This window comes from Bubalus kerabau, chromosome 5 (genome assembly GCF_029407905.1).
Source record: "Bubalus kerabau isolate K-KA32 ecotype Philippines breed swamp buffalo chromosome 5, PCC_UOA_SB_1v2, whole genome shotgun sequence".
Lineage (NCBI taxonomy): Eukaryota > Metazoa > Chordata > Mammalia > Artiodactyla > Bovidae > Bubalus > Bubalus kerabau.
In genome coordinates, this window is record NC_073628.1 from 91,595,773 (window position 1) to 91,612,436 (window position 16,664).

At 36.0% G+C, this 16,664-nt stretch overlaps 1 protein-coding gene across 4 annotated transcripts in view; it reads right to left on the bottom strand.

Moving 5' to 3' along the window:
• NME7 (NME/NM23 family member 7) overlaps window positions 1-16,664 on the bottom strand; it is a 252,245-nt gene that overhangs the window by 132,698 nt on the left and 102,883 nt on the right. For all 4 annotated transcript variants that reach the window (XM_055582184.1, XM_055582183.1, XM_055582186.1 and 1 more), the window contains one exon: window positions 13,713-13,781. In XM_055582184.1, the coding sequence (XP_055438159.1) occupies window positions 13,713-13,781 (69 nt within the window). The remainder of the gene's footprint in view (window positions 1-13,712; window positions 13,782-16,664) is intronic.

The following is a 16,664-nucleotide window of genomic DNA, read 5'->3' on the forward strand; positions in this document are numbered from 1 at the left end:
AAAAGTCAAATAAATAACCTAACTCTACACCTAAAGCAACTAGAAAAGGAAGAACCCCAGGGTTAGTAGAAGGAAAGAAATCTTAAAACTTAGAGCAGAAATAAATGCAAAAGAAACAAAAGAGATCATAGCAAAACTTAACAAAGCCAAATGCTGGTTCTTTGAAAGGATAAATAAAATTTACAAACCATTAGCCAGACTCATCAAGAAACAAAGGGAGAAAAATCAAATCAATAAAATTAGAAATGAAAATGGAGAGATCACAGCAGACAACACAGAAATACAAAGGATCATAAGAGACTACTATCAACAATTATATGCCAATAAAATGGACAACGTGGAAGAAATGGACAAATTCTTAGAAAAGTACAACTTTCCAAAACTCGACCAGGAAGAAATAGAAAATCTTAACAGACCCATCACAAGCACGGAAATTGAAACTGTAATCAAAAATCTTCCAGCAAACAAAAGCCCAGGTCCAGACGGCTTCACAGCTGAATTCCACCAAAAATTTAGAGAGGAGCTAACACCTATCCTGCTCAAACTCTTCCAGAAAATTGCAGAGGAAGGTAAACTTCCAAACTCATTCTATGAGGCCACCATCACCCTAATACCAAAACCTGACAAAGATCCCACAAAAAAAGAAAACTACAGGCCAATATCACTGATGGACATAGATGCAAAAATCCTTAACAAAATTCTAGCAATCAGAATCCAACAACACATTAAAAAGATCATACACCATGACCAAGTGGGCTTTATCCCAGGGATGCAAGGATTCCTCAATATCTGCAAATCAATCAATGTAATACACCACATTAGCAAATTGAAAAATAAAAACCATATGATTATCTCAATAGATGCAGAGAAAGCCTTTGACAAAATTCAACATCCATTTATGATCAAAACTCTCCAGAAAGCAGGAATAGAAGGAACATACCTCAACATAATAAAAGCTATATATGACAAACCCACAGCAAACATTATCCTCAATGGTGAAAAATTGAAAGCATTTCCTCTAAAGTCAGGAACAAGACAAGGGTGCCCACTTTCACCATTACTATTCAACATAGTTTTGGAAGTTTTGGCCACAGCAATCAGAGCAGAAAAAGAAATAAAAGGAATCCAAATTGGAAAAGAAGAAGTAAAGCTCTCACTGTTTGCAGATGACATGATCCTCTACATAGAAAACCCTAAAGACTCCACCAGAAAAATTACTAGAACTAATCAATGACTATAGTAAAGTTGCAGGATATAAAATCAACACACAGAAATCCCTTGCATTCCTATACACTAATAATGAGAAAACAGAAAGAGAAATTAAGGAAACAATTCCATTCACCATTGCAACGGAAAGAATAAAATACTTAGGAATATATCTACCTAAAGAAGCTAAAGACCTATATATAGAAAACTATAAAACACTGGTGAAAGAAATCAAAGAGGACACTAACAGATGGAGAAATATACCATGTTCATGGATTGGAAGAATCAATATAGTGAAAATGAGTATACTACCCAAAGCAATTTATAGATTCAATGCAATCCCTATCAAGCTACCAACGGTATTCTTCACAGAGCTAGAACAAATAATTTCACAATTTGTATGGAAATACAAAAAACCTCGAATAGCCAAAGTGATCTTGAGAAAGAAGAATGGAACTGGAGGAATCAACCTACCTGACTTCAGGCTCTACTACAAAGCCACAGTTATCAAGACAGTATGGTACTGGCACAAAGACAGAAATATAGATCAATGGAACAAAATAGAAAGCCCAGAGATAAATCCACGCACATATGGACACCTTATCTTTGACAAAGGAGGCAAGAATATACAATGGATTAAAGACAATCTCTTTAACAAGTGGTGCTGGGAAATCTGGTCAGCCACTTGTAAAAGAATGAAACTAGAACACTTTCTAACACCATACACAAAAATAAACTCAAAATGGATTAAAGACCTAAACGTAAGACCAGAAACCAGGAGAACATAGGCAAAACACTGTCTGACATACATCACAGCAGGATCCTCTATGACCCACCTCCCAGAATATTGGAAATAAAAGCAAAAATAAACAAATGGGACCTAATTAAACTTAAAAGCTTCTTCACATCAAAGGAAACTATTAGCAAGGTGAAAAGACAGCCTTCAGAATGGGAGAAGATAATAGCAAATGAAGCAACTGACAAACAACTAATCTCAAAAATATACAAGCAACTCCTACAGCTCAACTCCAGAAAAATAAAATGACCCAATCAAAAAATGGGCCAAAGAACTAAATAGACATTTCTCCAAAGAAGACATACAAATGGCTAACAAACACATGAAAAGATGCTCAACATCACTCATTATCAGAGAAATGCAAATCAAAACCACTATGAGGTACCATTTCACACCAGTCAGAATGGCTGCGATCCAAAAGTCTACAAGTAATAAATGCTGGAGAGGGTGTGGAGAAAAGGGAACCCTCTTACACTGTTGGTGGGAATGCAAACTAGTACAGCCACTATGGAGAACAGTGTGGAGATTCCTTAAAAAACTGGAAATAGAACTGCCTTATGATCCAGCAATCCCACTGCTGGGCATACACACTGAGGAAACCAGAAGGGAAAGAGACAGGTGTACCGCAATGTTCATCGCAGCACTCTTTATAATAGCCAGGACATGGAAGCAACCTAGATGTCCATCAGCAGATGAATGGATAAGAAAGCTGTGGTACATATACACAATGGAGTACTACTCAGCCATTCAAAAGAATACATTTGAATCAGTTCTAATGAGGTGGATGAAACTGGAGCCTATTATACAGAGTGAAGTAAGCCAGAAAGAAAAACACCAATACAGTATACTAACGCATATATATGGAATTTAGAAAGATGGTAACAATAACCCTGTGTACGAGACAGCAAAAGAGACACTGATGTATAGAACAGTATTATGGACTCTGTTGGAGAGGGAGAGGGTGGGAAGATTTGGGAGAATGGCATTGAAACATGTGTAATATCATGTATGAAATGAGTTGCCAGTCCAGGTTCGATGCACAATACTGGATGCTTGGGGCTGGTGCACTGGGAAGACCTAGAGGGATGGTGTGCGGAAGGAGGAGGGAGGAGGGTTCAGGATGGGGAGCACATGTATACCGGTGGCGGATTCGTTTTGATGTTTGGCAAAACTAATACCATGTTTGAGGTTTAAAAATAAAATAAAATTAAAAAAAAAAAAAAAAGAAAGTAAAACACTGTTTAGGTTTGACATAGCTATTTTTCCAAGGAGCAAGCATCTTTTAATTTCATGGCTGCAGTCACCATCTGCAGTGACTTTGGAGTCCAAGAAAATGAAATCTGACACTGTTTCCACATTTTCCCCATCTATTTGTCATGAAGTGATAGGACCAGATGCATGCTCTTAGGTTTTTGAATGCTGAGTTTGAAGCCAGCTTTTCACTCTCCTCTTTCACATTCATCAAGAGGCTCCTTAGTTCCTCTTCATTTTCTGCCGTTAAAATATACCACAGTAGTTGGCCTAAACTTGCCTTATGTATGGAACACTCTATATCTATCTTATGAAAGCTTAAAAGCATGTCTCAGAAGTGTCAAACTGATCCCAAGTAACTTGTCCAAGGGCCAGAACAAAATCAAACATTTTGTAAAGGAATACAGCAACACCATGTAACAGTTGAAATTTCGCAACACCAGTACATAACAAAAATTGCCAGGAATACAAAGAAGTAGGAAAATATAAACTATCACCAGAACCAAACTCAAGAGACACAAACCCAGCAATGACAGAAATGATGGATGTAATTACACAAGAAGTTTTAAAAGTCACTATAAATAGGTTCTACATGCTCAAATTATAGAAGAAAACATGTACATAATACATAGCAAAAAAAGATATTAAAAAGATTCAAACAAAACTTCTAGACATGAAAACTACATCTGAATTTAGATCAATGAATTTGAAGGCATGCAACATAAACCATTAAAAAGCAAGCATGGAAAGAAAGAATAGTGAAGAAAAACTTTTAAATTTAAAAAAAAGACTATGGGACACGTCAAGCAGTGTAATTGGAGCCTCAAAAGAAGAAAGGATGATGAACAGAAATGTATTTTGAGAATTAATCGCTAAAAAGTTTTTAAATTTGATGAAAATTATAAACCTACAGATATAACAAAATCTAAGGAGAAAAAGTGGGAAGAAAAAGTAGGGCACATCATAATCAGCTTGGCTATAAAACAAGAACAACAATAACAAAAAAAGCAGCAAAAAATACTGAAACAACAACAAAAACTGTAGAAACATCCAAAAAAAAAAAAAAAAGAACAAAGATAAGGATTAAAACAACAACTTATGTCAAATTCTATAATCAGTTGAGAAAATATTTGGAAAATATTTTTCGAAATGAATGAAAAATAAAGGCTTTTTCAGAGTATAGGTATTTAACCTCTTTGGTTAAGTTTATTCATAGGTATTTTACTCTCTATGACCCAATTTCAAATGGGGATTGCTTTCTAACTTTATCTTTCTGATAGTTCATTTTAGTGTAAAGGAAACCAATAGATTTCTATATGTTAACTTTGTATCCTGAAACTTTACTGAATTCACTTAGTTCTAATAGTTTTTTTTTTTTTGGTGGAGACTTTAGGATATTCTCTATATAATACCACTTGTTGCTTAGTTGCTAAGTTGTGTCTCACTCTTTTGTGACCCCATTGACTGCAAATCACTGGTCTCATCTGCCCACTGGAATTTCCCAGGCAAAAATACAATGGGTAAGCATTTCCTTCTCCATGGGATCTTTCCAGCCCAGGGATCATACCTGCATCTACTGCATTGGCAGGTGGATTCTTTAACTCTGAGCTTCCAGAGTAGCATATAATACCATTATTGCTAAGTCACTTCAGTCGTGTCCGACTCTGTGCGACCCCATAGATGGCAGCCCAACAGGCTCCCCCATCCCTGGGATTCTCCAGGCAAGAACACTGGAGTGGGTTGCCATTTCCTTCTCCAATGCATGAAAGTGAAAAGTGAAAGTGAAGTTGCTCAGTCATGTCCAACTCTTAGCGACCCCATGGACTGCAGCCTGCCAGGCTCCTCCGCCCATGGGATTTTCCAGGCAAGAGTACTGGAGTGGGGTGCCATTGCCTTCTCCATATAATACCATATCATTTGCAAATAGTGACAGTTTAACTTCTTCCTCACAATTTGAATGCCTCTTATTTCTTTGACTTCTCTGATTACTATGGCAAAGACGTCTAATACTATGTTAAATAGAAGCAGGGAGAGTTGGCATCCTTGTCTTGGAAGTAAAAGACCTATACTACGTAAATTATAGAATACTGATGAAGGAAACTGAAGACGATGCAAAGATATCCTGTGTTCTTGGATTGGATAAAGTTATATTGTTAAATGGCTATACAATCCAAAGCAATCTACAGATTTAATGCAATCTCTATCAAAATATCCATGACATTTTTCACAGAAGTCAAACAAATAATCCTAAAATTTATATGGAACTACAAAGGACCCTGAATTGCCACAGCAATCTTGGGGGGGAAATAATGCTGGAGCTATCATGCTCCCTGACTTTAGACTACACAGGAAAGCTACAGTAGTCAAAACAACACGGTACTGGTACAAAGACAGACACATAGATGAAGCGAACAGAACAGAAGGCCCAAAATAAACCCACACACTTATGACCACTCTACAACAAAGAAGGCAAGAACATACAATGGGAAAAGACAGTCCCTTTAAGAAGTGATGCTGGGAAAACTGAACAGCTACATGTAAGAGTGAAATTAGAACATTTTCTTATGCTGTACAAAAAATATACTCCAGATAGATTAAAGATCTAAATGGAAGACCTGAATCCAAAAAAAAAAAAAAAAAAATTTACTTCTACAAGAAAAAACAGACAGAATACTCTTCAACACAAATCGCAGCATTTTTTTTTTTTTGGATCAGTCTCTTAGGCAAAAGAAATAAAAGCAAAAATAAATAAATGGGAACTATTAAACATAAAAAGTTTTATACAGCAAAGGAAACCATCAACAAAATGAAAAGACAACATACTGAATGGGAGAAAAAAACTGTAAATGCTATGACTGATAAGGAGTTAATATAAAAAATAAAGAGCTCATAGAACTCAATGTCAAAACCAAAAAACTCCATTAAAAAATGTGGAGGGCTGAATAGACATTTTTCCAAAGAAGACATACAGATGGCCAACAGACATACAGATGGCCAAAATCTCTCAGATTTTGTCTGATTAAGTCTTTCTTTTTTGATTGAAAGATCACTAACTTACAATATTAGTTTCAGGTGTACAACACAGTGATTCAATATTTTTATAGATTACATTCCATTTACAGTTATTATAAAATAATGGCAATATTCTCCTGATAGTTTATCCTTTATATCACTAATCAGAGAAATGCAAATAAAAGCACAATGAGATATCACACCTGCTAAAACAGCTACCATCAAAATGTCTACAAATAACAAATGCTGGCAAGAATGTGCAGAAACGGGAACCCTAGTACATTGTTGGTGAGAATATAATTGGTGCAGCCCCCATGGAAAACAGTATGGAGGTTCCTCAGAAAAAGTAAAAACAGAACTACCATATGATCCAGCAACTCCACTGCTGGATATATATCTGAAGAAAATAAAAACACTAATTCAAAAAGATATATGCATTCCAATGGCGGCATTATTTTCAAGAGCCAATATATGGAAGCAATCTAAGTATCCAACAACAGGTGAATGAATAATGAAGATGTGATATATACATACAATGGAATACTACTCAGTAATAAAAAAAAAGAACAAAATTCTACCATTGGCAACAATGTGGATAAACCTAGAGTGTATTATTCTTAGTGAAGTCAGAGAAAGACAAATATTCTGTATGTTACCACTTATATGTGAAATCTTTAAAAAAAAAAAGTATATTACAAAACAGAAATGGACTCACAGATACAGAGAACAAACGAATGGTGACCAGTAAAGAGAAGAAAGGAAGTAGGGGCAAGACAGGGGTATGGGGTTAAGAGATACAAACTATCATGTATAAAATAAGCAGCAAGGATAAACTGTCAGGGAAATATTGCCATTATTTTGTAATAACTGCAAATGGAATATAATCTATAAAAATATTGAATCACTGTGTTGTACACCTGAAACTAATATTCTAAGTCAATAATCTTTCAATCAAAAGAGAAAGACTTTTTCACACAAACAAAATCTGAGAGAATTCACCACCACCAGCCCTATACCATAGAAAATGTTAAAGGAATTCTTCAGACAGAATAAAAATGCCAGACAAAAATATGGAGCCACACAAAACAATGGTAAATATGTGGGTAAATATAAAACATTCACAGGAATTAAAAAAGAAAATTTAATTGATTATTTAAAGCAAAAATATTAACAATGTACCATAAAGCTTTTAACATATAAATGTAAAATGTACAACAGCATGCAGAATAAGAGGGAGGAGATAGACATATACTGTTTACGGTTCTTAACTGCATATGTGAAGTGGTTTAAGGAAAAACATCGTCAAAAAAAAGTGCCTCTCACTGAAAGATTCAGTGAATGGAACATTTCAGACAGAACTGAAAATGAATATAAAGACCGGGAGGAAGAAGTACAGCTGGGGTATATGAAGATGAGTAAAGAGCTATGAGGGCTTCCCTGGTGGCTCAGAGGTTAAAGTGTCTGCCTTCAATGCGGGAGACCCGGATGATGTCAGGAGCTGCGTGAGGCCACAGCAAAGCAGTTAAGAGATGAGGCCCAGGGGACTTCCCTGCTTGTCCAGTGGTGAAGACTGCCTTCCAAAGCAGGGAGTGTGAGTTCAATCCTAGTCGTAGGGGAGCTAAGATTCCACATGCCTTGTGGCCAGAAAACCAAAACAGAAAACAGAAGCAACGTTGTAACAAATTCAGTAAAGACTTTAAAAACAGTCCACATTAGAAAAGAAAAGAAAAAGGGTAAGGTCAGATCATGGTAGGCCATGTAAACCATGTTAATGACTTTAGAAGGTTTATAATACCCAATGCCCAAGTAAAATAAAGGCAATTTATTACAGACCAGTATTTAAATATTAATCAGAACTCAATCATCATGTCTACTAAAAATGCCAGAAGTTAAAAAAGGAAGGAGATGACTTCAAAATTGATATGGTAAACAGATCCCTACTCATTAGAACCCCTAAATTATGCCCCTGAAGTTACTTCACTAATTCACAAAAGTCATATGAAATTGATTTTTATGGATAATTATGTTGAGGAGGGTCTTCTGTCTCATGATATGAAGTACTGGCTACACATAAATGTCAAGAGCCTAAATCCTCAGTTGGGGCAGAAGGGATGAGTACATTATCCAAAAAGAGAAGTGCCAATTTTGTCCACCTTTCTTTTATGTGTGTGAGAGTCTCTCTCTCTTTCAGTGTTAAATACTATTAAAATGATAAACAGAGGACTATACAAAACACAAAGAAAATGTTGAAAAAAGAACTGCATCAAAAACATAAAGTGATCCTTAAAAATTGAACTTGAGAATTCTGTTAATAGATGAACAGAATTAATTAAGAGAATTAACAGAATTCTCAAACCTAGGTTTTTACTTAAGTAAAAAGCATCAAACAAAAAAGTACTTGTTTCCTCCCTTAATAGCCCTTTGATTACAGTCCTTAAGTAGTTGAAATGGAGTATCTGATTTAATATCCATCCTCACCAGGACATAAGCTCCAAGAATGCAGGCAGCGTGCATTTCTGGTTCCCTGGTATCCAACACATTGTCTGGCCCACAAGCGGTAATATATGTGTGGCAAATAATTGGATCCTGATAACACTATAAGATAGTAATTATTAACTTTTCATGATTGCAAATGCTGAAGCAGCAAATTTAAGTGTAAATGATCAACATGGAATCTACTATAAAGAATGTCAGCTATAATAATAATAATAAAAGTAGTAATAATAAAAACAGCTGATATTTACTAAAGCAACAATCTCAGTAATATGTGAGATTGCTTTACATGATTTATTTCATTTAATAACCACAAAAATTTTATAAAGTAATAATAACGTTTCAATTTTATATACGGGTAAACTAGGGCTTAAAAAAGGTAAGTAATTTCTATGGTCACACAACTGGTGGGTTTGGTATCTGAACCTAGCATCTAACTCGACAGTCAAAAAAGGAAGGAACCTGAGGTAAGGAAGCTATAAGCCGCTGCAATGAAATTTCGGAGCTAGGAAAATTCTACAATTTGAAGCAAGTGATATGAGAAAACCTAGAACTAGAGTAGAAATATATATATACATACATATATATATACACACACACACACATATATTTAGTACAACAGTGTCAGTGACTGTATTATTTCCCAGTATGTATCCAGGGGTTCTCAACTCTAGGATCTAATCCTGCTGATCTAAGGTGGAGCTGATGTAATCATAATAGAAATAAACTGCACAATAAGTGTAATGCACTGATTCATCCCCAAACCATCCCTCCATCCCTTTTCCGCAGGATCCGTGGAAAAACTGTCTTCCACGAAACTGATCCATAGAGCCAAAAAGTTTAAGGACTGCTGGCACAGTCTACATTTGAGAGGATCATTTCACATCCTGACATTAAGAAAACTTTAAGTTTAAAATAATAAAATGGATGGAACCACTAATATGACCTTATGTATCTTCTTTTATAAGTAAGAATCTGAAGACAAAGAGGTCAAAGCATTATACTAACAAAGTCAATAAGAATCAGATCACCTGTTTTTTAGTTCCTTTAGATTATGTTGCCTCTTAAGATTATTTTTACAGGGCCTACTTTATAGCAGTATATAAAGCTCCTAAAATTAAGGGGCTTCCCTGGTGGCTCAAACAGTAAAGAATCTGCCTGCAACACAGGAAAGCTGGGTATAATCCCTGGGTTGGGAAGATTCACCTGCAGAAGGGAATGGCAACCCACATCAGTATTGCTGCCTGAAGAATTTCATGGCCAGAGGAGCCTGAGGGGCTAGAGCCCATGGGGTCACAGAGTCGGACACAACTGAGCGACTAACACTTTCACTTTTTCAAAATTAAGAGGCATCCAGTATGCAGCATTTTACCTTTTCCTTGAACTTAAAATTTGAGTCCTAAATATTAACTGTCATGAGAAATAAGACACCCAAGAGAAATAAAACAATCACAATAGCAAGTGAGATCCAGGGTTTGCTATCTGATTCTCATGATCACGAATTACCCAAGGAAAGATATCACAAACATATGCATTTCTAGTATGTGAATACAGACCATCACACAACTTCCTCTGAATGAAATAGAGTGAGAATGAAATAGTCAGAATGAATGAGACAAGAACTTTTAAAGAATCAGACTATAAATCACTCATAAGAATATTATTTATTTCAATAAGCTATTACTGGGATAAAAACACTCTTACTTCCCTTTGGGGAAAATTTTTCAAGGAAAAATTTTTTTCCTAGCTTCAGTAAAATTTTGTATCATATAAATATAGCAACATCTCAAAGATACCTGGATATTGATATATTCTGGCTCATATTATATAAGCCAGTGCATTCTCCCATTAACAGACTGTTATAAACCAACCATTTGAAATATATGTTTTAAGCCGAATAAGCCATTTTAAGCTGAATAAAAATTATAACCATTACTAAAAATTACTCACAAGACTAATAATTAGTCTGGAATAAAGTGACTTTTCCCTTCCAAAAAGTCCCTCTATTCTTTCTCCTAAGTAGGTTCTTTTATTAATATTACAAGATTTAATTAATAATTATAGATGATATCTTACTGAGAAGATTAAACAGAAGAAAGTACATCAACACCAATCATTCTGAGCTGTTTTGGCATTAAAGTATAATATTGCTACTGGCATTCAAATTCCTGATTTCTCAGGAAAAATGACACATTCACCCACTGATACATTTATCTTAATCTCCAGAATCCTGAGTTCAAAAAATTCCAAGAGTAAATATATACTATATAAAAACTGCATGTATGGCATTTATAAAACACAGCATATAATGCGGTACACATGAAACTGATATATAATGTTATAAACCAATGTTACCTCAACAACAAGTAAATTTTAAAAGAGAAGTTTTTTTTTCTTAAGTTGTTTACCAACAAGAAATGTGACCTACTTCAGATGTATATAAAACATCAATGTTCACCAATTCAATTCTATCTGCTGTTGTAGGAGAATATAACTCAAGATCAAAGGTACTGTGAGATAAGTATCCATGAATCTCTCTATCTTATAAACAGTAAAACTATAATATAATGTGCATTAACAAAGGTAGTTGCTTTTAACTATATATTTAAAAGTTAATGTAACACATAAAAGAAGGGAAATGTAAAAAAGAAAGATTTTTAACATGGAAAACAGTTGTCACTGGTTGAATAAATGATGTTAAGAGCACACTTTAAAATTTCTTCCATTCAAAAAAAGAAAAGCCAGAAAGAAAAACAATACAGTATACTAACGCATACATATGGAATTTAGAAAGATGGTAACAATAACCCTGTATACGAGACAGCAAAAGAGACACTGATGTACGGAACAGTCTTTTGGACTCTGTGGGAGAGGGAGAGGGTGGGATGATTTGGGAGAATGGCATTGAAACATGTATAATATCATATATGAAACGAGTTGCCAGTCCAGGTTCGATGCATGATACTGGATGCTTGGGGCTGGTGCACTGGGATGACCCAGAGGGATGGTATGGGGAGGGAGGAGGGAGGAGGGTTCAGAATGGGGAACACATGTATGCCTGTGGTGGATTCATTTTGATATATGGCAAAACCAATACAATATTGTAAAGTTAAAAAATAAAATAAAATTTAAGAAGAGAAAAAAAAAAAAAAGAAAAGGCTTAACTTTAAAATGAAAAAGCTGATAATATCAGATTAAAGTTTGAAAAGCTGTAACAATAGGAAAAGCACTTTGGTTCCTCTAAAGAAGGGTAGAACACTACCAGTATGCTAAATGCAAAATATAAGATTTCATCATCAGTCTTTACTATGTACGGCTAAACAGGAGAAAGGCTCAGGCCAGCTCTTGGACCAGTGCCTTTTTCCTTTCCTAAAGTAGGTTGAGGACTTCCCTGTTGGCTCAGTGCTAAAGAATCCACTTGTCAATGCAGAAGATACGGGTTCAATCCCTGATGCAGGAAGAGCCCACACACTGCAGAACAACTAAGCCTATGCCCACAACTACCTGCAGCTATTAAAGCCCCTATACCCTAGAGCCCGTGCTTCCCAACAAGAGAAGCCACCACTACGAGAAGCCTGCGTACTGCAACCAGAGAATAGCCCCGACTCTTGGCAACTTGAGAAAAAAAAACGTGCACCAATGAAGTCCTAGCACAGCCAAATATAAATAAATAAATTTTTAAAAAATTAGAAATAAATTTTTAAAAAACTAGGTAAAAAGGAAAGGGTGTAGAGAGATGAGGAGAGGGGAATCTAGTCTCACTGTCAGGGTGAACTTTATACAAAAAGAAAAAAAAAAAAAGAGCAAAATGCCCTATAAAGCAATAAGTGTGATGAGGCAGGCCACCAGCACAAATGTATCTAATCTGATAAAAGGGGAAGGAAACTAGCTTTGATTAAATATCTGTCATGTGTTATTTTAAGGAACAACACTTGGTTTATGTGAATACAGTCTTGTTTTCAAGAATGAATTTCACTGCTCTCTAAACAGTTCCCCTTAAGTCTTAACATTATTCACTCTCCACTGTATTTTCAGATGATTCTATCTGCATTTGTATCATTAAATAGACTATGCTATGAAATAACTGCTGTGCAACTACATCAAGAACTATTTGCTCTCAACTTTTTAAAGCAATTTCAACAGTCTTCTATCTTGAGAATATTATCTCCATGTGCTGTGCTTAGTCGCTCAGTTGTTTTGGACTCTTTGTGACCCCATAGGCTGTAGCCCACTTGGGCTACAGGCTCCTCTGTCCATGGGGATTCTCCAGGCAAGAATACTAGAGTAGGTTGCCATGCCCTCCTCCAGGGGATAGCCCCAACCCAGGGATTGAACTCAGGTCTCCCACATTGCAGGCAGATTCTTTACCGTTTGGGCCACAAGGGAAGCCTATCAAAATGTGTCACTATCATATTATACATGTTTTAATGCCATTCTCCCAAATCATGCCCCCCCTCCCTCTCCCACAGAGTCCATATAAGAAACGAATCGCCAGTCCAGGTTCGATGCAGGATACAGGAAGCTTGGGGCTGGTGCACTGGGATGACCCAGAGGGATGGTATGGGGAGGGAAGTGGGAGGGGGGTTGAGGATGGGGAACACGTGTACACCCGTGGCGGATGCATGTTGATGTATGGCAAAACCAATACAATACTGTAAAGTAAAAAAATAATAATAATAAAAAATTTTAAAAAAATGTGCCAATATCTCAGCAAAGTGATTTTTGGATTTCTGTATATTTTTGTTCCATAAATGAAACAGTATCATATTTTAAAAACTGAACCACTGGCTCTCAGGGATAAAATACTCCAGTCATTGGTATGATCAGTTGTCAACTGGCAGAACTGTGAATACTTCAAGGAATACTTTCACGATTATAAATTATACTGAGATCTACAAAATCTGAGATACACAAGTTTTCAATACCAATACTTTACATTTACTTCAGTACTTACATTATACTCAGACACTACTCCTTTATAAACTTCATAAAACTCTTCAACATTAATCCGATCCATGTTAAACTGTATTTTTAAAAAAAGAAAAACATAAGTCACCCAAAAAAAAGAATGAATCACACTTAGCACTCAATATTTATGTTCTCTTAGACATATTTTCTTTAAAATTTAAACCCTGAAGAAATTAGTCTTTGAAGAAGTGTTAAAGTTCAGTCCATCAATAATAAATTATTGTTTATCAAAAATAAGAATTTATTTGTAACATTTATCGAGTACTTAATATATCAAGCATTGTTCCAGGTGCTGTTCATGTACCATCTTATTTAATTATAACAATCGCCCTACAATATAAGTAATGTTAACAGCTCCAATTTACAAATGAGGTGAAGACTCAGTGGGGTAATATAACCTCACTAACTGGCATTCCATCTCAAACTGTCTGATCCCACTGATTGGGCTCTCAACTATTGCAATCTATCTTATTGAAAAAAAAAACCTCATTCTTCATACAAAAAAGACATAGGCACAATGTAATTTTGTTTATCAATAGATCAATGGCAAAAGAAAGCAACATTACCAAAGAAAATTTCTTCAAATTTTGTAGAGGGGCCTGGAAATAATACTCTTATCCTCCCAGGCATTCAGAAAAAGCCCTAGTCAGTCTGGCTCATAATAAAGCACTGATACCATTCATCTGAAAATCCTACTATTCTTCAGAAAGAATTGTCAGAGTATGCTAGTAAGGTAAAGCTACAAAGACTCATTCTTATCCAGGCTGGATTCAAACTCAGAAATAAAATTTCATTAAGTTCTAGAGTTTTAAGAACCAAAACTTTAAATTTTTAAAAACTAGACACAGACTTTTGTTTTCCTCCCTACTTTGTCCTTTTATTGTCGCCAGGATTGAAGATCACGGAGCTTCTCCCTACCCAGACAACAGTTCAAACTATTTATTTTCATAGTTCAGTTCGGTGTAGTCACTCAGTTGTGTCCAACTCTTTGTGACCCCATGGACTGCAGCATAGCAGGCTTCCCTGTCCATCACCAACTCCAAGAGCTTGCTCAAACTCATGTGCATCGCATCGGTGATGCCATCCAACCATCTCATCCTCTATTGTCCCCTTTTCCTCCTGCCTTCAATCTTTCCCAGCATCAGGGTCTTTTCAAATGAGTCACTTCTTCACATCAGGTGGCCAAAGTATTGGAGCTTCAGCTTTAGCATCAGTCCTTCCAATGAATATTCAGGACTGATTTCCTTCAGGATTGACTGGTTGGATCTCCTTGCAGTCCAAGGGACTCTCAAGAGTCTTCTCCAGGACCACAGTTCAAAAGCATCGATTCTTCAGCGCTCAGCTTTCTTTATAGTCCAACTCTCACATCCAAACATGACTACTGGAAAAACCATAGCTTTGACTGCTATGGACCTTTGATGGCAAAGTAATGCCTCTGCTTTTTAATATGCTATCTAGGTTGGTCACAGCTTTTCTTCCAAGGAGCAAACGTCTTTTAATTTCATGGCTTTAGTCACCATCTGTAATGATTTTGGAGCCTCCCAAAGTAAAGTTTCCACTGTTTCCCCGTCTGTTTGCCATGAAGTGATGGGACCGGATGCCATGATCTTAGTTTTTTGAATGTTGAGCTTTAAGCCAACTTTTTCACTGTCCTCTTTCACTTTCATCAAGAGGCTCTTTAGTTCTTCTTTGCTTTCTGCCATAAGGGTGGTGTCATCTGCGTATCTTGAGGTTACTGATATTTCTCCTGGCAATTTTGATTCCAAATTGTGCTTAATCCAGCCTGGCATTTCGCATGATGTACTTACTCTGCATAGGCAACACAGCTATTACAGGGAGGGAACTTTGTTTGATTTCAATATCTTATTCAATATTCATACAACTTCTTCTATTACTAATATTATAAAATAATAACAGGGTGAAAAGTGAAAGTAGTAGTTGCTCAGTCTTGTCTGACTCCTTTCAACCCCATGAACTATAGCCCGCCAGGCTCCTCTGTCCATGGAATTCTCCAGGCAAGAATACTGGAGTGGGTTGCCATTCTCTTCTCCAGGGGATCTTTCTGACCCAGGCATCAAACCCTGTCCTCCTGCATTGCAGGTGGTTTCTTTACCATCTGAGCAGCCAGGAAAGCCCAAATAACAAGGTATAATTTGTTAAATATTTGGTAATTTGAACTGGAAATTCTTCAAAGTATTGTGTAGCTTTAATTTATTTAATGCACAAAATAAGCCATAGCGGCAAATAATATTATCATTGCCTAGTTGAGAAAATTGAAGATAAGAATGGTTAAAATCTGGCCAAATTTATAACCTAGAAAGTAGAAGATCCATGATTCAGAAATAGAGTTAACTGATTTCAAAAGTCACAATGATTCTGATTGCCATTAAACTACCATCCCTCCCCCATAAATTCAATTAATCTTTTTTAAAACAAATTATTCTTTTTTTTCCACTGAGCACTTACTATGGGCAATCACTATGCTAGGTTGTAAGCCTAGAGTTAGATTAATGTTTAATTCTAAAATATTCACAGTGATTACCACTTAAGCAGGCTTAGATCCCATACTCCTGTGGCTGACTACATCACCAAGCTAATACTTTGAGAACGCTGTTGCTATCAATTTCATTACAGTCCTGGGCAAGATTCTTCAAATATTAAATTTCTCATTTGTCTCCAAGCTGTGCCTGATAACTTTGCAAACTAGCTGATACATCTAATCTTTTCTCATTTTATGAGCATTCCCACCAATCTGGGATACAAAATAGGCAGAACCCCAGACAGTGCCCTGACCTCTGATCTGGGCTGATGCAGACTTCATAGAAATCAAAAGGAGTTCCTTTCCAGAGAAAGAGAAAATAAACTGGTATGAAAATTCTTTCCGGAACTGGTAATTCACTACCATAACAACACAAACTTGCTGTTTTTCAAAAACTGT